The sequence below is a fragment of the Dipteris shenzhenensis genome, chromosome 22 (assembly GCF_047967505.1).
Source record: "Dipteris shenzhenensis isolate YYH24624 ecotype China chromosome 22, Dip_SZ_1.0, whole genome shotgun sequence".
NCBI classification, from domain to species: Eukaryota; Viridiplantae; Streptophyta; class Polypodiopsida; order Gleicheniales; family Dipteridaceae; genus Dipteris; species Dipteris shenzhenensis.
Genome location: NC_141617.1, coordinates 54,033,648 through 54,061,405, shown reverse-complemented (window position 1 = coordinate 54,061,405; position 27,758 = coordinate 54,033,648). Strand labels below are relative to the sequence as shown.

Below are 27,758 nucleotides of genomic sequence, written 5' to 3'. Positions count from 1 at the left end.
TGCTTGGGCAAGGGCTAGACCATTGACCCAGATCTAGTCTCGGCAAGACAAGAGGGGATAAGGTAGCGCCTATGGTTATGGGAGGGCCAACCTCTCGAGAGATTCAATGGGATCTTGGTGACTAGTTTTGGCCCGTTCTTGTAGGCAATCGGACAGAGTGGAGGAGGTGCCCTTTTTCTCTCTTTCTTTCTTTCTTTCTCATACACGACTCATAAAGGTTGACATCTTTAATTGGAAGGGGCAGCCTGGTCCCCCTTAAGAGAGCATCATTGGTTGGAGCAATAGGTTCCCTTAGCGGTTATCTATTGTTGTTTGTCGCATATTTGTCTCGGGGGCTGCCCAACAGCACAGAGTATCTGGATGGGAGCCCTCCGGATTGTGGCTAGCATGCAAAGGATGCAAACGAGACTTCACTTGGGGGATGGTTGAATGGCTGATAGAGGGAGGTCATGCCTTCTCCATTGACCCATCCTCTCTAGCATACAAGATTCACGGATAGCAAGTTTTCAGAATAGAGACATGTGATGCGACACCTCCTTCCACATGTAATTTGTTAAGCTTTGCCAAAAGCAGCCCTCTGGTTCTCTTTCTTTAACACACTGAGATCCCTTTCTTTGAATCTGCCTCGGCCCCTTTTCTACACCAGGGAAGCACAGGGCGCTGCCCAAGAGGAGACTAGAGAAGGGAGCCTTTGAGCAGCGCAAGAAGCAAAGGAGGAACGGGATTGAGCATTGATATGGTCATTGCTCCATGCCAAAGCACCAAAGCTTGACAGACCCATTCCATCTCAAGGTCATGCCTTCTTTTCCAGGAAAGCTATGTTGGAATAGGGTTGGTCACCTCCCCACCTGTGAGCCCCCAAATGATGAGTGCATCCAGGGGGTAGACCATAGGAGACTAGGATGGGACATGGGGCTGCCACATGGGCAGCACATGGGCTGCCATGTGGGCAGCAGTCTAAGTGAGGAAGCACCTAGCAGATGGAAAGGACGGGTCTGCACAGGGAAAGGATGGGTCTGCACAGGGAAACCAGCAAGAAGACAAGGCACTGATGAAGTGATGATGTCAGCAACAGCCTGGGGTCTGCATCAGCATGTCGGGAGGGTAGTACAAGAAATCCGAAGGAGGCCAGGGCAGCAGCATGGGGCCTGTGGCAGTGAAAAGGAGTGCAAAGGGCACTGGCTGGCTGGTTTGCTGGCCAACCAGGTCGGCCAGCACACAGCCCAATGGGGGTCCCCACATGCCCTAATCAAGAGCTGTGGGTCGGCCTACAGACCAGCTAATAGGGGCAGGAAAGTTGGCCAGTTTGGAGGGGGGCTCAGCCCCTATAAAAAGGGGCATTTGGGCCTCCCCAAGGCATCACTTGGAGCAGCGATCCAAGAGCAGGAAGGAGCAGCAGGAGGACCATCCTTGGGCCTATACATAGGAGGTGAAGGAGGCCTACAAGGGCTGCAGACTTAGCTCAAGGTGCTTCCCACCCAGGCTCGCTACCCAGACAGCAAGGTGGAAGGGATCACTCATAAGCTCAAAGGAGCATGCGGGCTCAGAGATCTAGAGGTGCCAGGCAGATAGTAAGAGGACACTTTGGTAAGATCAGAGGATTACGGTTTGGTGGGACTCCACCTCTCCTTTCATATTGTGTCCAGTGTGTGGACGGACGGAAACCTCTAAGTGATGCTTCTGTATTTGTCTTAGATGCACTGTCTATTCTAACTTGCACACACACACACACACATCTATGATTGTGAAGTACACACAGTGTATGAAGTTTGATTCTATAGCGAAACACTTCCGTATGTAATTCTTGGCCTCATCTATAATCTTCGGCTGCAGGATACCCACTAGTGAGATTTCACAAGCCAACTTCGACAAATACGACGAAAGACCAATTGGAGAGAGATTTTTCTACTATGCAAACCTTGGATAATGAGAAGTACATCTTAGCTTTCATGCACTTGATAGGCGAAGCCATCAATTGGAGGCACAAGGGGCGCACAAAGCACTAAGTTCGTAGTTAGCGTAACCAAATGTCTTCTGAGCAATGTCCCCCATTATATATCTTTGTCGGCATTCCACACTTCTGCAGACAATAGTTGGGACAGACACAATTAGAGAGTATCTTAGGTACCTTGCCCATTTCAACTCATGAGACCCACAATGGGACACGGCCATAGACAACATCGAGATTGCAGACTTCTTCATAGGTGAGGAGATGGATGAGAGATGCAAGGACCGAGACCCTAACTTTCAAGCACACCAGGTCAATAGAAGGGTGGACAAAAGCCCCGCAGCAGCCATCCTAATGGGGATCCTGCCAATGCAGCATTCCAAGTACTCCCTTTAGAGAGGAGTCCAGGACACAATAGTTGATCAATCTGGAAGACACAGAAGTGCCCTACTAGCTGAGTAAACACACGCGAACAAGACATTGGCTGAAATAAAAAAGCAAGAGGGAAAATTGCAGGAAGAATGGAGAAAAGAGAAGGCCAAGAGAGGAGAATGGGAGAAGGAAAAAGCAGGGTGGGAATCTGAAAAATTCAGCCTCCAAGACAAGTTGCATGCATGAAAGTGACTCTAGAGGGGATTTGCAAAGCCATGGAAGAGCTCAAAACAGAAAATGCCAATCTCAGGAAAGACATTGCAGCTATGCAGGCCACCATACAAGGGAAACATGCTGAGCGCAAGCAGCAAATCAATAAGGGACAGTCGGGACAAGAAGTCCTAAATGGTCTGGTCAGAGGCCTAGCAGTAGGTGATACCTTTAATGCAGATGACAAAGCCATGTTCACCAAGATGGGTGTCAACATTATTTGCAAGGCAGGCTGGAGAGTGGGCAAGACCATCGCACCGGCAAGGCCACTCGTAGTGAGATTCTGTAACCAAACCTTAAGATACTTGAAAATACTTAGCAATAAAATCACTGCTATTATGACACTTTTGAGCAGTTTGCAACACACAAAACAGCTTCTGGAACAACTCGCAATATGGCTCTACTCCAAGGAATAGCTTGTAGAGGATCCTGGGCACCCTTAGACCAAATCGCAGCAGTGCTAGGCTCTTTGGAATCAATTCGCAGCAGGTCTGGGTGCTTTGGAGTAAATTTGCAGCATCTCTGGGCACCAGGTAGGGCTGGAAACCCTAACCACAGCAAGTAGATGATCTTCCAGAAGGGCTGGAGCTGGATCGCTGCAGCTGCACTCTTTCCGGTCACTTGTACGCATCAAAGAGTCAAAGATATGATGCTGGAATGAATCACAACTCAGCCTCGGAAGAGTAGAAGTGAATCGCAGCAATAGAAACAGGGGTCTGGGAGAGAGAAAGAATACAAGACACCACACTAGGGCCCATAAATAAGGGCTGGACCCCCTCGAAGGTCTTTATTGCAATAGAATAATCTTTGTACAACTGGCTCATGAAAGAGCACAAGTCTGAGTACAATCTTCAATGAATCTGGGAGGCCAGGGACCTTTTGTTTATAGACCAGGCCTAGCAAAAAGATAGGGTGTGCTTTGTAAAAGCTACTTTTACAAAAAGCCAAGCTTTTAGTCTTTTTCCTTCTAAATCTGGTGCTCTGGAGCTTTTAGGCGCCTTTTCATCTTGTGGGCCCTCCTTTTAATGAGGCGCCCCCTTGTCTTCACTTTTTGAGCCTTGTGGGACCTGCTTTTTACGCTTTTCTCCCCACTCTTGGGTCCTTTTTGCACTCTCTTAGGTCTTACACATGGCACAAACAAATTCCAACACTTTAACCCATTAAAGGTTAGCGAAATGCATGCATTCCTAGGTCTTGGACTAATCCTAGCCCCTTGTGAGCATTCCCATAGCTCTCTTTTACCAATGCACAGCAAAAGTAAAAACAATAAAACTTTTTCTAGTTAACCAAACTCAACTTTCTTTGACCGTAGTCAATTTGATAAAGACTCTCTAGTGACATCTCCTCGGCTTCTAATCAGTTGTCCTCAACTAAAAAGCTTCAAAACTTGGGGATACCTCCTCTCTTGGTATCAATTGTCTAATAGTTCTGATACTTGGCAAGATATGCGCAGATATACTTGCCTCTGGGTGCTTTTCTTCTGTGTGTGGTACACAGTCTGTTCTTGTTGGAGAATCTCCTCCATCTGTTCCACCTAAAGAGTATCTTGGAATCTGGCAACTTCCGATCATTGACTTAGAAAGTCTTGTGGCATTCTCTGCTCCTTTTGGCCGACTGGCCTTCCAGGGCAATAGGCAGCCACACGCCCCTCTTTCTGCATCTAAAACACTTGCTTTCCGCATGGAGATTCTTGCTTTTCTTTGGCATTTCCTGCTCTTTAAGAGAACTGGGCAGCCATAGGCCCTTCTTTTTCTTGGTATTTCCTGCTCTTTAAGAGCACTCGGCAGCCATAGGCCCTTTTTTTTTCTTGGCGGTTCTTGCTCTTTAAGAGCACTGGGCAGCCATAGGCCCTTCTTTATGAATCTAGATTGATTATTCCATCTAGGCATTTTCCATGCCACTGCTATACAATAATCCTCTTGCTATGATCGACCCACCTGAGTCCTTAAGAGCACTGGGCAGCCATAGGCCCTTCTTTAAGAATCTAGATTAATTATTCCATCCAGGCATTTTCCATGCCACTGCTATACAATAATCCTCTTGCTATGATCGACCCACCTGAGTCCTTTCAATTTGGTGCCATTCTCGATCATATTGGTCCAAATTCCTTGGAATGACAAAGCTCTTGACATCTCTGTTTCTAAGAATCAACATAATGTCTGTAGATACGCTCACAGAAGTTTCCCATCCAGTACTTATAATGTCCTTCATTCTTGGCAAATCCATGCCCCTTTCACTTGGAGTTGACTGCTTCTTTTTTGACTTTCACAAGCCGGACTAAAGATAGTTCTGAAATGATTGTTTCTTCCAAGAGCTCTGTATTCCCCTCAGCTGCTTTAGCTGCAACTCCATCTTTAAATCTGAATAAAAAGAAAGCAATAAATCACATGGCCAATATTTGGGCATATCTACTCATTGACTTCTCATTCATGAGACGTGTCTTCCTGAAACAAATTCAAGAAAACAGTCCACTTTTCTCCTTGTATGGCAATACAAGGCTAAGATCTTCATAAGGCAAACTTTATCAACATAAAAAAGATACTTGGCCTCAATAAAGTTGTTTCTTGGAATCTTTCCATATCCTCTTTCTTTGAGAATCCTCTCAAATCTTTATGAATGAAGTGATAATCTCCATACCCATACTCATGCTGGTCAGACGTAAACTTGGAGAGTTCTCAAACTGTCCAAAAGGACATATAATTGACAGATGAATTGTAAATTTCTTCGCTTTGGCCATAACAATCCATGAGAAACCATAAGAGTTCTTGTATAAAACAACTCCCAATGGAAACTATTGAATAATAGAATCCTGAAGAAAATAATGGGTCAATAATGACCATAAAATACTGCCATATTGAGGGCTGATACTTGAGCATGTCATGCTCCATAACACGAAAACAACAAAACTAAATATCATAAATGAAACTCCTCTGGAACTGAGATAATATAACTTGAAACTGAAATACTTGGTCAATAACGACCACATGGAATTCCACCATAAAGGATCGGATACTTGATCATCTCATCATCCATAAGAACATAACTAATGATCATGACTAGTTATCATAACTCAATTCCCTAATTGAAGATCATAAAATCAAGTGCATGACTATCAACTTGCCAACTTTGAACATACTACCCTCAAATAGGGTTTGATCTTGAATCTTTCATGAATCTAACTCTTCAATTCATAAAAGATATTCAAGTAGTCTCTGACACTTCTCCTCTTTCGCATAAGCTGCTTAAAACCATAAACCGGATGTAATAACTTTGAGATTCTTTTGTCCTAGTACTATGTATACAAAAGTTTGATGAGACCAAACAGATAGTCCATAGCCTTGACCACATAAGTCACAGAAAACTGGTTCCATAATAGAGACTATATCACTCGTACACAATAACTTGGGATCCTCCAAAACTGAAATATAACTCGAAATAACTAGCTTGTCCCATCAAGGAATACTTTAGGACCACATATGTATGTATAAGCAATCTCGTGTGCTTCGCTTTTGATTCTTGAAACAATCAAGGAAACAACACACTTCTATCCCCGTAATAAGATACAAGGGTTAGATCTTTAAATCAGAATAAGGCGAGCTTAATAAACATGAAAGAAATACTTATCTTTAGATGTCCCGTAACATTTTGAAGCCACTTTGTCCAAGGACAAGCTTCAACTAAAAGGGCTGATAAGCCACGTCGATGATGAGAAAAACAAAATAGCAACTGCTGCTTTCCATTGCTTTTTGCTGCTTTTATTGCCTCTTTCATACAACTTTGGAGAAAAGAAGGCCGCGTTTTGTGAAAAGCGGGTGTTTTTTCTAAGAGAAGCAGATGCTTTTTGTGAAAAGAAATTGCTTTTTGCTGCGAGAATTTTGAGCAAGAGATTGGGAGCACATCACCAAGGATGACGACAAGATGAACGTCTTTCCCACTTCATAGATCACAGAGAAGAGAAGAAAATAGCCCCAAGAGATAGGGCCATAGAGAGAGAACAGACGTCTGCCCAAGACGAATTTGTGCCTCCTGAAAGATGCGCCTCAGCTCCTGGTGTTGAGCCTCCAAACGGGAGTGCCCCACCTTCTTGGATGTGTATTAGTTCACAAACAGGAGCGCCCCACCTTCTCGCGCAAGAATCATGCCACAGTCGGTGCGCCTCACCCTCCAACACTCGAACCGATACAAAAACAGGTGTGCCTCACCTTGATTCACAGCTGCGTGCTAGCCTTGAACCGTTTCCACCAAGGAAAGTGGAAATCCTATGCTCTGATACTACTGTAACCAAACCTTAAGATACTTGAAAATACTTAAGCAATAAAATCACTCTGCTATTATGACACTTTTGAGCAGTTTGCAACAAACAAAACAGCTTCTGGAACAAATCACAATATGGCTCTATTCCCTAGAATAGCTTGTAGAGGATCTTGGGCACCCTTAGACCAAATCGCAGCAGTGCTAGGCTCCTTGGAATCAATTCGCAGCAGGTCTAGGTGCTTTGGAGTCAATTCGCAGCATCTCTGGGCACCAGGTAGGGCTGGAAACCCTAATCACAGCAAGTAGATGATCCTCCAGAAGGGGTGGAACTGGATCGTTACAGCTGTACTCTTTCCGGGCACCTGTAGCTTCAGAGAGTCAAAGATATGATGCTGGAATGAATCGCAACTCAACCTGGGAGGAGTAGAAGTGAATCGCAGCAATAGAAAGAGGGGTCTGGGAGAGAGAAAGAATACAAGACACCACACTGGGGCCCAAAAATAAGGGCTGGACCCCCCCAAGGTCTTTATTGCAATAGAATAATCTTTGTACAACTGGCTCATGAAAGAGTCCTGAAAGAGCATAAGTCTGAGTACAATCTTCAATGAATCAGGGAGGCCAGGGGCCCTTCTTTTATAAACTAGGCCTAGCAAAAAGCTAGGGCCTACTTTCTAAAAGCTACTTTTACAAAAAAACAAGCTTTTAGCCTTTTTCCTTCTAAATCTGGTGCTCTGGAGCTTTTGGGCACCTTTTAATCTTGTGGGCCCTCCTTTTAATGAGACGCCCCCTTGTCTTTACTTTGTGAGACTTGTGGGACCTGCTTTTTACACTTTTCTCCCCACTCTTGGGTCCTTTTTGCACTCTCTTAGGTCCTACACATGGCACAAACAAATTCCAACAGTTTAACCCATTAAAGGTTAGCGAAATGAACGCATTCCTAGTTCTTGGACTAATCCTAACCCCTTGTGAGCATCCCCATAGCTCTCTTTTACCAATGCACAGCAAAAGTAAAAACAATAAAACTTTTTCTACTTAACCAAAGTCAACTTTCTTTGACCGTAGTCAATTTGATAAAGACTCCTCTTTATTTCTTTATTTCTTGGAAGAAATACCAATTGGTGACAAATTCCGCACAATAACGGATAGGTCCACCCTCATGAGTATGAGGGCAACATTAATGGGAACTAGGACTTTCTTGGATGATGATCTCACAATCCTATAACAAGAACACCGAAGGGTGAGGATGGTACGTGTGATGGCATCAGGTAGGAAGGGAAGTCGGCTGCCTATAGAGATAGCAAATTGATTATCTGAGAGAGAGTTGAAAGAATAGAAAGAGAAGAAGGGGAATTGGACAGCACATGACGGTGTGAAGCCCATGAGATGAGAGCACAAAACAAATTGCATATGGCAGTCTATAATGGTACCCTCTGGTCTGTAATGGTACCCTCCAGTCCAACCTAAGGGGTTTCTCAGAGACCTAAACCGACAGAAATGTGATTTTCTACCCTGAGACACACGAGAGCCTAGAGAGGAGATGGCCCATAGTGGCAAGATACACCTCGGGGTCAGCTCATAAGAGGGAGATGAGGAGAAACAATGGGATACGAGGCTCTAAAAGAGTGGCAGTCCTCTTTAGAGACCGTTTATACTTGTGATGCGGAAGGAGGACAATGCACACAACATGTAGATTTGAGTTCAATCGCTTGACACATGACATTGCAGTATGCGACTCCCTCCCATACACATCATCATCTGTGCATGAGGTCACCACAAAGGGTCACAGCCCATACAAGATGATATATGGTGATATCATTGAGTTTCCTAGGAAGCATGAGATCCTCCTCTTGAGGACTCCAATGCGCACAAAGGAGCAAGCAGATGGGTTTGCTTGACTTTGGATCTAACCCCTCAGAGTACTAGAGATAGATCCAATAGAGCTTGGGATAGTGAGGCACTTAAAGGATGCACCATAGGTCACAGGATATGGCCGACACCTATTGGAGATGCACATGGAGGGGGACAAGTATAGTGGACTACATGATGGGTTCCCCAACCTTTGTGATGCATGATCTTACTGTCCCTTCCTCCCTACTTGGCGCTAATCATTCCAATCTGGTGTTCAGCATCTTGACCACCACTCCAACCACAAGACTATGGTGTCGCCACCAGATCCTTCCCCACGACTCGATCTGCAGCATGCCCCCTAGCTAGAAAGATGCCCTAGAAACCATGGTCTAATGATGAGTGCCGAGAGATGAGATATCACCTTATACGTGATGGGATTTAGGACACCTTACGACGCGTGAGGCACAACGGATACCACATCACTTGAACACGCTATAAGAGGTGGCTTCTCTCTAAGGGTAAGCCACCCATCTTTTCAGTGGGGATCCTGCTTTTGCATGGAGGCTTCTCTTTGACGGTAAACCACCCATCCCCAACGCAGATCCGGGCGTCTGGCACACGTATGCGACCTCGTTATAGGACGCCACTACTCCTTAGAGAAGACCGTCTGAGCCAAGGTTTCACTCTTGATATGGCCCACCAGATATAAAGATCACAGAGGCCACGGCCCCCGCCACAACAAGAGATGACGGGACAGATAGATACACGATACATCTTCGCATTCCCACCATGCAACTTGGATATGTATTTTTGAGCACTAATTTTTGAGATTATTAGTATAGCACTCAGCAAAGGCCTTAGCGAGCCCTTTGCCTCAGCCCACAGGGCTTGTATGAGTCACTCTTTGATTGTACTTGTCTCATAGGCCTGCAAGGCCTCTCAAAGACAGTCGTCTCTCTCTCTCTCTCTCTCTCTCTCTCTCTCTCTCTCTCTCTCTCTCTCTCATAATGATGATAATGGTGACGGAGCAACTAATATCCGACACTCCAGAGGACATACTATCCTTACACTTAAGTCGCTAGATTTACGGATCAAGCTTCTTCGACAATCTTACAAGTTGAAAGGGATTAAGATATGGATAGTTGAGGAACTTACACGAGCTTGATTGAAGAATAAAGCAACGGAATTAGCTAAAGTCAGGGTTGCTAGGAAGAATGGAAAATGGGAAGTTTTCCGTGAAGGCATAGCACTAATCAAAGAGTTTAAATCCAAACCTAAAGACTCTCAGTCTTAAACTGATGTATGGCTGATTACTCTTTCAGACTATTATGTAGGTACTCTAAATAATCGGGGTTGCTTTTGCACTCCCTGGGAGCTGCCATGTGCCCTCCCTAAAGCAGATGTACTAGATGGTTTTTTTCCTGTTGGTCTCCCATGGACATTAATAGACTCTCTCTCTCTCTCTCTCTCTCTCTCTCTCTCTCTCTCCCAAATGGATGCTTTTTGTCATTCTTTTTCAATAATCTCTTTTAGCAATTGTTATATTAGTAGAGCACCAGAAAGTTGTGATAGACGAAGGATCGAGGTTCCCAAGAAATGAATTCCACCCGTGGCTTGCCATCAGTTTGTTCTTCATCCTTCTTGGCAGACCTGGCATGCAAAAACAAGGCAAATAAGACCACAGGAACATATTAAACCAAATCAGCATCTCTACAACATTGGAAAAGTGTCCACCATATAGAGCAGAAATTAGGACCGCAAAAGCTTCAGCTTAATCAATATAAAACGATAAAGCATGTATCCATCTTTAAAACTCTCTATTACTTGTTAGAAATCGATAAAAAATTGGTTATGTAATAAGGCGACCAGGCCCAGCATATGAAGCAGAAAAATATCAAAGAAGGACATACACAGTTACAATTCAGACTCCAAATTCAAGATGGTATATGAATTTTACATTGAAACAACAGATGGATATTCACAATTGTACAATGATTGTGTTTATGAAAGTGTTAGGAGCAAAGTAAACAGCTGCTTGGACCTTATGTTCTCTAGGCAAATAGTCCACGGAGCCTTAGGCTGAAATCCACACTTTAATACAAATAGACTCAACTTAGTGACAGAATGTTTTCCACTATTATATGCAAATTCAGCCACAAGAGGGTACTCTTCCCGATTCAATTATTTGTGAGACATAAGCTCGTAGCATATCTCAAGCGTCTGATTCACTCGATCCATTGGTCCATCTAATTCAGGATGATAATACTCAAATTATTGTCCAATTTCTTAAACACCTATGTAGTCTTCATTAGAATGAGCTTGGCCATCCTAGTTACTTGATCTATCCACTGCCACCCAAATGGCAGCATGCCCACACTCGGTAGAGTATCATGTCCACAATCGATTCGTGGCAATCCAATTACAAAATCCATGGAAATACTCTCTTTTTTTATAGGGGATTTCCAATGGATACCACAAGCTACCTTGTTGCAGGCATTCCATTTTATTGACTTGGTATTGTTGGCATTCCTAAACATTAGGTTCGATATCAATCTACCTTTAGCTAATAAAAATCTTCCTTGACGAAAGCCAATGTTTGATCTCCAACATAAGGGGTGTCAGGACACTCAAAATTGGCTTTTTTGAACATCCCTCAAGATAGGTGGTATTGATGCATGTGAAAAGTATCATGCCCATCAGATACGTGCACATTCGAATAACACACTTCAGAGCATGTTTTTTGACCATTGTGTACAACACTTGTTAAAAAACATGGTCTAATGCAACTTCGACCGTGCAAAACGTATCCAATAGGAATGACACTGTGCACGTGCCTCAACATACATTGGAATGAGGCATGTACAAAGTATCTTTCCCATCAGGTATGTGCGTGTTTGCATAACACACCTTAGAGCATGTTTTTTGAGACGATGTGCACAAGACTTGGTGAAAAACATGGTCTAATGCAACTTTGACCATGCAGACCATATCCGATGGGCACAATACTTTGCAAGTGCCTCAGAGACTTTACCCATTTGGACTAAGGGAACTTCTCAAATATAATATTAATCTTAATTTCTTTATCTTGTGAATCGGTTCCATCTTTGCATGCCCTTCAAAGCAAAGGGTTGAGAAGGAGACAATGCAGAAATATAGAAAGCAAGGTTTGTGCATCAGATGTGCTGGTGTGCATAAATTTTTGGATTGTCCATTTTGTAAAAGAAAGAGAACAGTCCAACAAAAGGCTGAAAAGGGTAAAGCACAAGTGAAGGAGATATTTGAGGATGCGAAGGAGATGATCTAGCCCACACTTTTCATGTCTTTTCGATGCAGGTTCGACTCACTGTATTATTTCCCCGGAATAAGCTTCATTGCTCAGCATAGAACCTCATTTGAATCATGCTTTTAGAGATATGCCAAATTCTTCACTACAGAGACAGTTCGTAGAGGAATATGACAATTGCTTTCTAACAGATTTGCCTAAGACTTTACCAAGTTCGGTCAATATCTTGGGGTGTTATCCTTACTTAATGATAACTACTCTTAAGCTGTCAAAAACCTCATCAGTTCGAGGGATTGGAAACCTAGTCTTGATAGTCTCTTGTTTAGAGCTTTGTAGTCCACACACATACACCGAGATCTATCTTTCTTTAAAGATAGAAGAACTTGTAAACGGAAAGGTCCAACAATTCTTGAACTTGTTTTTAAATTTCATCTTCTTGTGCTTTATTCACCTTGTATGGAGATCTATTAGGTCGTGTGAATTCGATTCGTGGATAAATCCTCCTTGTTCCAATTTGGATCATGCTGAAAGTTCATTTGCCGGGGTATTTGGATCATCTGGATTTTCAGTTGGTCCATTAGCTGATGTGAATGTCATTTTGGGAAAGCCTTGGCATTACCAGACATAGCCAACATATTATTATTGTGAGAAGACACTGACACTTCGACATGTGGACGTGACGTCACTATTACAGCCGAAGCTTCAGCAAGTCTTATTTCCATGATGAGCAAAAGTTTTCAAGAATTTTGTTCGTTCTTACTTGATTTAGAGAATTAGATAAGGAAGGGAATGAAGATAGCCTGGCTTTCTGAACATCATAAGGTTTGTATGAGTCTCTGGTAGTACCTTTTGATTTAAGTAATGCTCTAGCTATCTTTAATAAGATGATATGCCGAAAATTTTGGAAACATAGATCTTTTGTGGGGACATTCTTTGACAATATCATTATTATTAGTTTCAGCAAGGATAAAGATGAACATAGAAGGCACTTGAGGTTATATTTGAACTCTTGAAGGAGAATTGGCTATTCACAAATGCTAAGAAGAGTGAGTTTCTTATTTGAGATACGGACATACACTAGATGAAGGAAAAATTAAAATGGATCCAGACTCAAGGTGATACTCCTATGTACTGTCACACCACTTGTATGATAGGCTATCCTTGCTGAACACATAAAACCAATAGGATCAGCAGAAGGTTCAGCAGGCATACCATCATCTGAATCTGTATCATCATCTTGGGTAGGGTCCATGGGCTTTTTCCCCTCACAAACTTGATTTCTTTTCAGCTGGTCAAGCCTTCTATTCATAGTGGCAAAAGAATTCTGCATCTTTAGTCCATTAGCCTTAATCCACTGCCATCTCTGCAAGCACCTGCAATATAGGATCCAAATAACCATTCTTGGCCTTGAGAAGCTTGCACATGTGAGGTGCCATCTGTAGTCCCTTGTTTGTCACTACCAGCGACATCCTGATGGCCCAACATTATATATACCTTTGTAAGATTAGAATATATCCAATCATACAAATTCAGATTTTTGTAGTATCAATTACAGCATCATCCTAAGGGATGGAGTCAAGCTCTCCCATAGGCTGCTTCTCCTTGCAGGCATCTTTGTAACTCAAACCAATCTAGATATGAGAACACAGTCTGGACACTATTTAGAACACTGTCTGAGCACTGTTTGGAAACACTGCTTGAACCCTGTGTAGAAACAGTCCACCTGGCCAATTGCACAATTTGCCCTAATTCAGCCTATTGAGGGCTCAATCTTCAACAAATGCTCCAATTTAGGCATGACGAGATAGAATAGAGCAGGATAGCATATAAGGATAGAACATCCCCAATTATCTATGTCTGTAAGCTGACATGAAGATCTGATAACAAATGCACCTCATGTGACCCGATTATGAGAGGGCAAATGGACTCCGATTGGGGTCAAAACCTGGAACACGTGCCAATACAACTGGGACAACTTCAGGAGTGCAATCAAATCGCTAATCGATAGATCCTGAAAGATTGTGAAAGTACCTGTGTCACACATACTGGAACAATTCCGGCTGAAATGTTGAAATTTCACTGGAATCTTTTAAAGCTTTAGATCAGGAGATCAGCCCGATCATGTTGATGTAAAAATCACACAATTCTGAGCAGTTTGAAAAACCGATGATCTCAGAAGTTGACACGTGTTATCTGATCTGACCTGGAGTAGTTCATCCTCTAAATTCCAAGATAAAATGATAAAGAATTGACCACCAAATCCCATGAAAGCGGCTCTGATACCAATGTAACTAAGCCCCTAAACAAAAGCTAGAATGGTCTAGGGATAGCAGCCAGGAATAAAGTGACAGTACAGCAAGTAATCATGAGAATCAAATGCATAATCACCAATAAAGTGCCTGGAAACCCAAGGAAATCCATGGCTTTTGATGGGCTGCACAAGCAACAGTCTTAGGAAAGAGGGTTCCTAGTTCATGAGAATCAAATGCATAATCATGAGAATCAAATGCATAATCACCAATAAAGTGCCTGGAAACCCAAGGAAATCCATGGCTTTTGATGGGCTGCACAAGCAACAGTCTTAGGAAAGAGGGTTCCTAGTTCAATTCAGCTTAGAGCAAACAAGGCTCAATTGTAATGACTGTTCATTAATAGCATTAAATATACATATATATACCTTTGTAAGACTAGAAGATATCCAATCGTACAAATTTAGATTTTTTGTTGTTATAAATTTGAAGGCTCAATTGTAATAATTGTTCATTAAATGGCATTCAAAGTTGAGTAAAAGGTACAACAGGGCCCCCTTTTTTAGGTATAGCCCTGGACATACATTAGCACTTTGCTTGTGGGATGGCTGTCCTAGGATGCCACGTGGCAACATCAGTCCATCCTGATTAATGTACTACTTTTTGCAAGCCAATTAGTGGCTGATTAGGCTAAAACAAAGTAAATTGGCCTTTGTTACACAGGATGGTAGAGGCATTGGGCTGTTGCAGTCCAGTATATTGGTAAGCTTTCAAATTTCAAAATTGCAAGCCCATCTCTACTCCATGGAGCCGGGGCTTAAGTGTCACGATCTATGACGTATTCCTTTCTCTATATCTAGACTTATGGATGGTTTGATGAATGGACACTAGTGGAACGGTATGCCCTTTCGACGGGACACTTCCTATAAGGCACAACCCTTCACAAGAGACATTCTATTGAAGAGACACTCCTATTGTAATGTACCCTCTCATCAAGGGTCACACCCTTCACAAGGGGTACACACCTCTTCATACACATACACTTTGGAGTACACACCTTTTCATGTGTGACTCTTCACTCTCTATATAAGAGAGGCCCAATTGTATGGATGACACACTACAGATACACTACAGACACTCAAGCAATACAATTATTCCTTGTTCTCTGCTATTTCAGTCTCCTTTCTATTCCTTAGCACATTTCTAAATATAGTAAATCTAGAGCAAATTTCGCTCCTGCTTGTAGGAAATGCCCCCCACCTTCTAGTGCCGATCTGATACATTTCTTTCCACTAGAAGGATATCCGTGCACGTTGTGCATGGAAGAGATGGAGAGAATGAGCATAAAAATTTTTAGCGCCTTCCCTGCCTAAAGTCATCAATGGCCTCTCCATCTCCCACACATCACGAGTTGATGTGAATGGACACGACAAAAATCGTGTCTTTTCATGTGCTTGGGCTGTCCCAAAACCAAGGGACGCACCTTTTCCACCACCGGACACACCTTTTGATGAAGAGTTTTGACTCCTCACCCAAGGGACATACCCCATCGTGGAAAAAAGGACACACCTCTTCATGTGGGGACACCCCTTTTGAAAACAAGATCACACCCCTTCATGAAAAGGTACACCTATTCCAAGGAATAGGCACACCTTTTGGCACCAACCACTTATATAAAAGGGTACCTAGAGGGGCTAAAAAGGAAAAACCCAGCCCCATACCTTAGGTCTAACCCTAGACTACCCAAGGGTTAATTAAACCCACACATTAATTTTTTGGGCAACCACCCAACATAGGCAGCCACAAACGAAAAAAAAAAAAGGGGACGCACCTTTTGATGCCCGTACAGATTTCGTCAAGCAGGCTCGCCTCCCTACGCAGCCCTCCTGCCCTCGCCGGTTTGCTGCCCTGCCCCCTCGCCATATGCAGCCCCTGCCCCTCGCCGGTTTGCTGCCCTGCCCTCGTCAGTTTGCTGCCCTGGTTACCTGCCAGGCCCTGCCATTGCTGCCGCAAAACAGCCTTTGTTAAGCCCGCAGCCTGGTTCACCAGCCTTCTATCGCAATCCAGCCCTTGGAAGCCTGCAGCCTGTTTCGCCATAGACAGCCTGCCCCCCCCTTTTGTTTCGCCACCTTACCTGCCAGATCAGCAGCAGTTCAGCCCTTCTATCACGATGAAGACAGCCTGTGTGATTCGCCCCACAGGCACTTGTTCTCTGAAATCAACGCAGGAAATCTGCCTTTTCTGCATCCAGCCTCTGCCAACGCCGCTATCTGCCTCGAAAGTCTTACCAAGCACCTATTTCTGGTTCACACAGCCACGTGGACTTGCAAAGACAGCAACATGGACCTCCAAACAGAGATCTGCAGGCCTTTTCTACGCAACTAATTGGCAGATTAAATCTATGCCAGGCATCATCTACCGCACAATATCGTGTTCAGATTGCACAACCAGCCCATTTCAGAGCTTTGGCATCGTGGGTCTTCTGTGTCACGTGCCCTCCTAGTGATTTGGACCACATCCTATACCTTCTGCGTGAGGCACCTCAGTAACATTACTTCCTCAGCACAGTCCAGGTTGTGTTCCACAAGACACGAAGATATCCACAACCCGATATTCCTCACGAGTTTGATGTCCATCTTTGGAAAGATTTTTACCCCTCAACTTCAACATCTCCAGGGTACTCTCCACCTCCTTCAGCTTTCAGATATCCTTCTATACAGGTTGTACCTTCCCCAAGACAGTATTTACACTCTGAAGGCACTCCTCCTGGATATCCTCCACTTCCGACAGCAGCTCCTTATCCTTTCTCAGATCCGTGGACTCTGCAACCTACCCCTGTACTATCACGAGCAGTAACACCCATTTCAGCATCACCAGTGTTACCTCAGACAGGACCTCCTTTACCAGATTTCCACGGCTGGTTCCATCCTCCTTCTCCTGCCCCCTCCAACATGAGCAACCTCAGGGAGCAGCCCGAATCTTCTTCCAGGAATAATACAAACTAGAGCGCAGGTTCGTGCTTTTCTCACGGGGACCTCAGATATGTCGCAACGCTCACGTGCAACCTCTCCGAAAATAAGCGACTCAAGTCCAAAAAAGACCCCTAAAGTCAACTTACAAGGCGAAGCACTACTTCAACTTCAAATTTCCCAGCTTCAGGACAGCATCTCCGACTTGGTCCAGAAAGTCCAACAACTCCAAGATTCTCACAGTACCACACATACAGAGGATGACGTGACGCAACCAGACGACTATGCGGATTCATTCCCACCAGAGGTAGAAAACACTGAACTCCGTGCCCTCTACCGTTTACTCCAAGCTTCCAAAACTAAAAGACTTGACATCGAACTTCCGGAAGCCTATACTGGTCAACGCAATCGCCGAACACTTGACCAATGGCTCGCAAAATTGCGCATGTACTTTGATACTGTTGACCTCACTGAAGGCAAAAAGATTGCCTTGGCAGCCTCCCTCCTTAAGGATACAACTTTCCTATGGTGGCAAAGACGCTTAAAGGACGGCAAGAGTGTGTTAACATGGGAACGTTTTGAACACGTGCTCCGTAAGCAGTTCATACCTGCCAATGCGGACTTCCAAGCACGGTCAAAACTCCGACAATTGGAGCAAACAGGCTCCCTGTCTTCCTACATCTCTCAGTTCACCACATTGGTGCTGGAGATTGATGGTTTAACTGAGGATGATCGCCTTCATGCTTTCATCTCAGGCCTAAATCCCTCGTTACGCATTGATGTCCTTAAAGCAAACATCACCACCACAGTTGGCGCTATTGCTTACGCAGAGCGCATAACAGATTTCCAAAACACAGGGAAGCAGAGTGCTAATCGAACACAGAACTCTACTATGGCTAAAGATGCTCGCCCTCAAGATAACCCCAAGTTTAGAAAAAACTCGGGTAATCAAGGTCAACGACGGGGTCTCAAGATCCCCAGAAGTCTCAGAAATCGTATGCTGGATTTCAACAGAAGCACTCCTCCAAGGATCGCGACCGTCATCCCCAACATAAAGGTGCGGCCACTGACAAGAAGAACAACTCCAGCACAAAAGGACTTTGTAGCATCTGTACAGGCGACCATAGAAGGTTCGATTGTCCCAAGCGACCAAAGCAAAATTCCAATATGGAACCTAGCACTTCCCAAACAGAAGATGCTACCCCAGCACAAGACAAGAAAGGCAAAGCTGTTCGAATGGCAAACACCATCCACCTGAGCCTTGCCAGCAACCCCGAACCTTCCCTGGCCACTAAAGTACTTTGTGTTCAAGGATCGATTTGTGGAACAACGGTCACTATCCTCATCGACAGTGGCTGCTCTCATAACTTCCTATCTAATTCTATGGTCGACAAACTTCGGTTCACCACCAGTCTTAGTCTCATGGACTATTAGATTGAACTCGCAAATGGAACTACCTTCTTGTGCAACACCAGGATCAAAAACTTGTCTTTTCGCATCCAACATTATACGGACAAGTTGAACTTCGACATCATGCCTCTTTCTCGGTACGATGTCATACTTGGACAACACTGGCTCTACGACTATGATCCATCAATCAGTTTTTGCAGCCATACTATCCAATTTGTCCACTAGGGAAAACTTATTGAGCTAACTGGTTCTAGGGACTCTCCTTCAACCCCAGTTGCCTCTGCCCTACAAGTAAAGAAGTGGGTTCGTCAACATCAAGTAAAGACTTCACTTCTATTGGTTACGGCAGTAGAGGAGACACCAACAAAGGATCCTCCTGAATACCTCAACCAACCTTTTTTTCCAGCCCTACCTGGATATTTTTCCACAGGAATTGCCAAAGCAGTTACCACCTCGATGACCAGTGGATCACCCAATCGAACTTATTCCCGGCAATAATCCACCGTCGAAACCTCCTTATCGGGTTTCTTACACTCAAAATGAAGAAATCCAAAGACAGGTCACCGAACTACTCGACAAAGGTCACATTCGACCCAGTCGCAGCCCTTTCGAATCTCCTGTACTACTTGTGGAAAAAAAGAATAAGTCAATGCACCTCTGCATCGACTACCGAGCCCTCAACAAGCTCACTATCAAAAACAAGTATCCATTGCCTCGCATCGATGACCTCTTCAATCAACTTCTGCACGCAACACAATTCTCAAAGATTGATCTTCATTCATGTTATCATCAAATTCGCATACGAGAAGGCGATGAGTACAAGACAGCTTTTCGAACAAAGTAGGGACACTATGAATGTTTGGTCATGCCTTTTGGGTTAAACAATGCCCTGGCCACATTCATGACACTAATGAACGACATCTTCAAGCCTTTCCTCGATAAGTTTGTCATCGTTTACCTCGATGACATCCTCGTTTTCAGCAGATCCCTACATGAGCACAAACAACATCTTCACCAAGTTTTTGAAGTTATCCGCGCAAATTCTCTCTACATCAACATTGAGAAGAGTGAGTTCTTCAAGACCCAACTTGAATATTTGGGACATGTTATTTCAGCTCAAGGCATCTCTGTGGATCCCAAGAAGGTCGAGGTAATCCGAAACTGGCCTACTCTTAAGAATGTTCATGATGTCCGCTCTTTTCTCGGATTGGCAAACTTCTACCATACAAAGGTCTATCAGTTTTTCGAAATAGCAGCTCCTATGTCCGAATTATTGAAAAGCACAGCAGTTTTTCAGTGGCTTTCCAAAACAGAGTATAGTTTCCAACAACTCAAGCAAGCACTCACTACTACACCAGTTATGGCTATTGCTGACCCAAACCTTTCATTTGAGGTCATGACCGACGCTTCCGACATCGCTACAGGAGCAGTCTTGATGCAAGAAGGCGGAGTTATTGCTTTTGACAGCCATAAACATTATGATACCCAAACCCGATACCCGGTTTATGATAAGGAGTTTCTTGCCGTTATACATGCTTATCGCTCTTGGAAACATTATCTAATGGGAGCCGACTTGGTGGTCAAGACAGACCATCACTCTTTAAAGTATATCTTTACTCAGCCAGTCATGAACGCTCGACAAGCACGCTGGGTTGAGTTCCTCACCAACTTTCACATGACCATTGAGTACATTCCAGGACTACGCAATGTAGTTGCAAATGCTCTCAGCAGGTTGACTCTAGCATCAGCTATGGTAATCTCTACATTATCTGTGGATGTTGCGAATTCATTCAAAGGGAAGTATTTCAATGATAAAGACTTCGGCACAGCATGCACATAGACGTGGCAGTCCAAATTTAGTTTGCATGTCTTTTACACATGCATGCACACACAGTGCTTGCATGACACACAATTAAAGTGAAAAGTAGAGACTTGTCAATTACTACTACTAAAGTTGATTTCTTAGGCATGCAAGCCCAGAAAGTAAGTGCACATCACACATGCACCCATACTTTTCCAAAAAAGGAGGACTGGCCTGCATGTCCAAAGTTCTAACTCAACTTTTCAAAAAGCAAGCATGAGTGCAGCCTCTAGAGGTCCACAATCAGTCCAGAAGCATCCCAGCCACAAGGCGAATTGCTCAGCATCCCTGTTTTCTGAATTTGCAACCTGCCCAGGAGCTCCAAACTGCAAATCGCAGCCTTGGAACAATATGCGACTGTTCCGAGCTGCACCAAACCTTAAAAATCGGGCACAAGCAGCCTTCTCTCACTTCGCCAGCCCTAGAATAGCAAAGGAGCAGTTCCACATTGCTGTTCAACCAAAAATCTGCAGGGATTTTCCCTACCAAGCAACATTTCAGCCAAAAGCTTGCACGAATTGCTTTCCTAGCAGATTCGCCTGCCTTTTGGCAAATCATTTTCAGATAGAAAACTCTCTTTTGCTGGGAATTCTCTTCTTGCTCCTCTCTCGACCTTCCTTTGTGCTTGCTGAGTGTACCAACTTGCAAACAGAGGCTGAGAAATCAAAACAAAATACACAAAATAGCTCGGATTCTCTCTTACTGCCATAACTTCAAGCAAAATTTCAAGATTCAAGCATCAGGAATTCTCTAGTCCATCCTCTAGCGCACAATCACACACAAGTAATTGCAACAGGCAAACAAAACATTCAACTCTAGAATCAAGAAGATAGAGATCGCTCTGATACCAAATGGAACAACCCCTAAGCTAGGGATCCACAATCTCCTCTAAGCTGCAAGAACAGACCAACTTTAGAATACAAGACGGGGACACAACAACTATCGGCCAGAGCATCACCACCCAAAAAGTAGATCCCTCATGATCACTCCCAAGTTAAAGGTCACGCAACCTCGACCATAGTCCAGTATGACTACGCGTCCCATACCATGCAGCCTCATTTGTGCACAAGGTCAATTAGGGAGACAGAAGCTTGGACGGGATTTCAACCTAGCTGTATATTCTCAGGAGGCCCCCTTGCCAAGAACGATCCAAGTGAGCAATGGCTCTCACTTATATAGATGTAGGGTGTCTTAGGTGTCTCAAGCATAAGACTCCGCTTAGTGTACCAAAGGTACCATGTGTCCTCACTACCTGATGGTTAGGACACATGACCATAGGTTAACTTAACCTCCATAACACTAGCCTAGTTATGTCCATGCATGAACGTAACAATTGGTACACCCATCCCAGAGCGGCTATTAAGCAGAAAAAGAGGGAGAAGGAGTCATAGTCAAAGGTGTGTCCAAGCCAAACACACTATAACCACCAAAGAAGACTCCAACAAAGGAGAGGAAGTTTCCACAATGGGGTACTTGAAGACTTTGCACAATCCTCAAGTGAAGAACATTCCAGAGTTCAGAGGTGAGAAGATTTCAACGAATGTTGAAGAATCAACGTCGTCGTGAACTTTGCATTAGTGGCTCAAATTGTGGAGCCAAGTTCTCTTTAAGGGGCAAAAGATGTACCACAATGGCAAGCTGCCACGGAGGCAAAAGATGGATTCCATTCTAAAGAATCACACTTGAGGATTGGTCTCTCAAACGGAAGGTGATCGGCATCAAGTGAGTGTAGAAAGCAAAGTTCAAGTCCAATGGCACTTTGGCAGTCAAAGGTTATGCTAAGGTGGAGGGTCTTGACTTTGATGAGACCTTTTCCCCAACAACACAGATGGCGACCATACAAATAGTCATAGCCTTGGCTGCCCATTTTGGATGGTCCATTTTTCAGATGGACGTCACGTCTGCATTCCTAAATGGTAACGTGGAGGAAGAGTTTGCGTGGATCAGCTGGAGGGATTTCTTCCCAGTACAACTACAAACTGAAGAAAGCTGTATATGGGCTGAAACAAGCCCCGAGGGCAGGTACCAACGCATTGATGACTTCATTAAAATCGGATTGTTCGAGATGACTGATCTAGGACTTCTCCACTGCTTCCTTGACATAGAAGTCAGACAGAGAAAGCATAACATCTTCATTCACAGGAGAAGTATTTCTGTGAGATTCTGGAGCAGCTCTAGATGGAGGACTGCAAGGAGGAGGTCGGGCTGAAGCTGAGTATTGAAGATACTTCTTACTTGATAGATGCCAGCAGGTATCGACAGTGAGTGGGCAATTTGCTTTATCTAGAACAGGTTATGCCTGTATAAGGAGGGCACACAGCCCCTATTCTTCATCCCATTGAAGCCCTTCCTAGGAGGCACGGCCTAGAAGACAATGGCGCTTATACATGGCAGTGCCGTAGAACAGCAGCAGCAAAGTATGCTGCCTAGTTATAGGCCTGGAGGGGCCTGAGGACAGGTCAAGAAAAGCAGGTCGGCAGACCTGCTGCTGGGTCAGGGTTTATACAACCAGGGTCTGTTCACTGACCCGGTTGGCCTAGTCAGGCCAGGTTACTGCCATATAAGGGGGACCCACAGCCCATATTGTCATGCCACTGAAGCCCTTCCTAGAAGGCACGCACGAGCAAAGATAGGGTGTCTTCCTTGGCTACCAGACTTTCTTTTTGCAAAGTCAAATCAGACCTCTGTTCATTTATAATTTGTGGTTCATTGTGCATCATAAATGTTTGGAAAGAGTTTCCTTGATCTATCCCCTGCGTAGAGGCTCACGTTTCTAGACCTCTATTTCTAACAAGCAGATGATTGAAAGATGCTGAACTCAATTATGATGTGTATAAAAAAGAGTGGCACTTCGAGTTTGGAAACATTAACTTTTGGGAGTTGATTCTACTATTCAAACTGGCCATCAAAGTGTGCCTCATTTTCTTTCACAGCCATTGGTAAGAGAAAATCACATGAGATGGGCATATTTTCTTCCTGCATTTAATTTCCAGATTCAACATACTCGTGGTAAAGATAATGCTGCACCAGATTCTTTATCTCAAAAGCCACATCAACTTAGAAGCTCATCGTGAAGAATTGGCTGCCGTGAAAGATGCACACAAAGAAGATCCAAATTTTCTCTCATGTATGGACAAATTTGAGTGAAGGCAATGGGTACAGGGATTATTATTTGCATGATGGATATCTTTGGAATCAGAATCATATTTGTGTTACCAGGAACATGAGGGAGAAGGTAATGGAGAATGCCATAATCCACCCTTTGCTGGTCATAGAGGTATGGCTCCAACATTGGCTCAGCTTGAACGTTACTTTTATTAGCATCAGATGTACTATTTTTTGTTGCACTTATTTTAGCTTTGTGCTTAGTACTTTGCAAAGGGCTTAGTTAACCCTTTGCTTCAGCACACAGTGGCTAGTACGGGTTACTATTGGTGATTGTACATTGTCATATAGGCCCATGAGGCCTCCAAAAGACGTTAATACATCTCTCTCTCTCTCTCTACTACCGTACATTTATCAACCCCGAATATTGGGCTACTTATACAGGAAGAGAAACAGCCACGCAGAAGTACATTTGCACACCTATGGCAATACATACGCGAAGAGCTTTGGCCTCACTTCGCACCCGATCACACCAGCTGCAGATTGAAATAGGAGGATGGAAAGATATGCCAAAAGAGAGCAGAATATGCCAATTATGTGACCAGGGAATGGCAGAAACTGAAGAACACATGGTAATGATATGCCCTTACTATACTCACATCTGGAAAGCATTTAGCTCTCTTCTCGAGGGACATAACAGACTGGCTGATATGCTACATAGCGGGTCACCCCCAGCTTTAGGAACGTTTGAACGTTTGTCTATAAGCTTTTCAAGCACAAGAACTCACCTAAGACATAAAGGTAGTTTCTCTTAATACCCTCCCCTCCAAGGGAGGGGTCTTTGCGTACGAGGATTTTGTATTGCTTAGGTCCCATAGGCCGATTTTTGGTCTTCAGAGGACGATAATATATTCTTCTTCTTCTTCTTCTTCTTCTCTCTCTCTCTCTCTCTCTCTCTCTCTCTCTCTCTCTCTCTGCTTGGCACAAATTTTGCCAAAAGGCTATCTAGAGGACCTGAACTTCCACCATCATATCTTCTTCTTCCCTCTCCTAGTTCAACCCCCTCTTACATTAATTGAATAGGGTGTCTACAGAATATAATTGATGAAAAAAAAAGTAAAAACTAAAAGCAAAGGGTACATGAGATGAAATTCAAAAACATACAAGGCTGCACGCAATTCTTCTTGCCTAGAAACCAAACTTCTTGCCATCATGCAGAGAGCTTGCCAGTAAAACCATCTCTTCACCATGAAGATGTCTTTCACCACCCACGATTGAATCATGATCTCTCGCATCAAAATATCTCTGTTATCCCTTGACCAAGGCCAAACACTCATAAATGGCTAAGTCCCCTACCAGATGGTAGGTCGACCCCCAGCTTCAGGAACGGTTGTCTATAAGCTTTTCAAGCACAGGAACTCACCTAAGACATAAAGGTAGTTTCTCTTAATACCCTCCCCTCCAAGGGAGGAGTCTTTGTGTACGAGGATTTTGTATTGCTCAGGTCCCATAGGCCGATTTTTGGTCTTCAGAGGACGATAATATATTCTTCTTCTTCTTCTTCTTCTTCTTCTCTCTCTCTCTCTCTCTCTCTCTCTCTCTCTCTCTCTCTCTGTGCTTGGCACAAATTTTGCCAAAAGGCTATCTAGAGGACCTGAACTTCCACCATCATATCTTCTTCTTCCCTCTCCTAGTTCAACCCCCTCTTACATTAATTGAATAGGGTGTCTACAGAATATAATTGATGAAAAAAAAGTAAAAACTAAAAGCAAAGGGTACATGAGATGAAATTCAAAAACATACAAGGCTGCACGCAATTCTTCTTGCCTAGAAACCAAACTTCTTGCCATTATGCAGAGAGCTTGCCAGTAAAACCATCTCTTCACCATGAAGATGTCTTTCACCACACACGATTGAATCATGATCTCTCGCATCAAAATATCTCTTTTATCCCTTGACCAAGGCCAAACAGACTGGCTGATATGCTACATAGCGGGACATAACAGACTGGCTGATATGCTACATAGCGGGTGACCCCCAGCTTTAGGAACGTTTGTCTATAAGCTTTTCAAGCACAGGAACTCACCTAAGACATAAAGATAGTTTCTCTTAATACCCTCCCCTCCAAGGGAGGAGTCTTTGTGTACGAGGATTTTGTATTGCTCAGGTCCCATAGGCCGATTTTTGGTCTTCAGAGGACGATAATATATTCTTCTTCTTCTTCTTCTTCTTCTTCTTCTTCTTCTTCTTCTCTCTCTCTCTCTCTCTCTCTCTCTCTCTCTCTCTCTCTGCTTGGCACAAATTTTGCCAAAAGGCTATCTAGAGGACCTGAACTTCCACCATCATATCTTCTTCTTCCCTCTCCTAGTTCAACCCCCTCTTACATTAATTGAATAGGGTGTCTACAGAATATAATTGATGAAAAAAAAGTAAAAACTAAAAGCAAAGGGTACATGAGATGAAATTCAAAAACATACAAGGCTGCACGCAATTCTTCTTGCCTAGAAACCAAACTTCTTGCCATCATGCAGAGAGCTTGCCAGTAAAACCATCTCTTCACCATGAAGATGTCTTTCACCACCCACGATTGAATCATGATCTCTCGCATCAAAATATCTCTGTTATCCCTTGACCAAGGCCAAACACTCATAAATGGCTAAGTCCCCTACCAGATGGCAGGTCGTTACTTTTCCTTGAACTCTCAAGCCAAAGCAGCGGTTCCACAAGTCTGCCAAGTGGCCTCCAGCCAACCCTTTCGGCCGAGGCATTAGCAATACAGACGTGCCCTATCATCGCCTGTACTGCTGAAAAAGATTGATTCCATCTAGCTTGCGCTTGATAGTGATCTTCCGAATCCCCCCCCCTGCCCCCGCCCTTCCCTAACCTTTAGGTAAATCCTACTATTTCACCCGTTCCAAGTAACATTTTTGCATCTCGAAGTTTTGTTGAGTACGCGTCCCTTCCCCCAGTTTAACCATTGCTTGAGTCATAATCTGTTCACCCCTCTCCTGTCATTCACCACGTAACAGCTTCCGAACTACTTTGAATGTGTAATTTTTTGTTAAGTAAGGCGACAAGCCTGAACTTGAGCTTATCACGTTCCTTTGCAGGACAAAGGCAGGATTTTTTTTAATTAGATGCAAACATTAGAGAGGATGTCATTGGTTCCTACCCAATAGACTACTGACCGTCCCAAAATTATGACGAAGCACGACAGAAGGAGACATTTGTGACTTGACACTGCAGATCAAGACGGTCGGAACAGAAAAGAGCTAATAAAATACCCTTTCGAATGTTGCAAGATTGACATGGCCGGTAAGCGTAACGAAACTGCAGCACCGCTCGTTCCCTCCGGCGTACGTCTGCCTGTTGGGACCGCGACGATCCCCAACGCTACCAACACCAGCAAGACAACCGACAAAGTGAGCATTAGAGCCAATACAAGCGTCCATAGATATCGTCCCGAAGATGAGCTCTTGTGACCCCGAGCTCCCTTTGCCATTGTAAAGGTGTGAGCACAAAATCTGAGTCCACAGAGAAGTGGCAGTTGGGACTTTTTGTCTGGAGTTGTCGGTGTGGTTAAGTCAGATACGCCAACTTCCAAATAGGATGGCTTGTCGGCCTATTTTAAGAATCTCGCTCTTGGGCTTGCTATGAAAGTATATCAAGGATCTTTTTGAGAGTAGCCTCTAAGGCTTTTTTAAGTCATTGAAAATGTATTTGGCTTGTTCAACCTCCTTGCATAACCATAAATTGAGGGCAATGTAAGTGTCACTGAGCCATCCTCATCAAACCTAAGCATTTGACATCAAGAAAGCTGTTGAAGTCCACTTTTCACCTCCGATAAAAAGGGTTTGCAGCATCCACCGCCCTAGACTAGTCAGGGTCCACAACAGGGGTCAAATTCACACACATCTACACATGCACCTGTTTTGACCATCGAGCTAGGACACCAAGCTCAATACCTCCAAGTAGGGTGTGTTCACAATCGAGGTCAAACTCATGTCCATTTTGACCATCAAGCTAGGACATCAGGTGTGATGCCTACATGAACATCGGAGACCCAAAGCCCAAACCACTAGGCAAAAAGAACTTGTAATGAGAGAGGGCTATAACATCAATAGTTCTCACATGAGAGGTTGGAGCATGGCCCTTGTTCCCCTCTATTTCCCCTAGTAAGGAAAATACC

The 27,758-nt window shown here is 43.9% G+C and overlaps 1 protein-coding gene across 2 annotated transcripts in view; it reads right to left on the bottom strand.

Moving 5' to 3' along the window:
• The window catches only part of LOC147888296 (putative prolyl 4-hydroxylase 10), a 44,111-nt gene extending 16,933 nt beyond the window's left edge, over window positions 1–27,178 (bottom strand). For both annotated transcript variants that reach the window (XM_087393123.1, XM_087393124.1), the window contains exons 1-2: window positions 26,854–27,178; window positions 10,249–10,342 (exon numbers count right to left, since the gene is read on the bottom strand). In XM_087393123.1, coding sequence (XP_087249249.1) covers window positions 10,249–10,342; window positions 26,854–27,071 — 312 coding nt within the window. In that variant the 5' untranslated portion in view covers window positions 27,072–27,178. The remainder of the gene's footprint in view (window positions 1–10,248; window positions 10,343–26,853) is intronic.
• Between the last annotated feature and the right edge of the window lie 580 nt (window positions 27,179–27,758).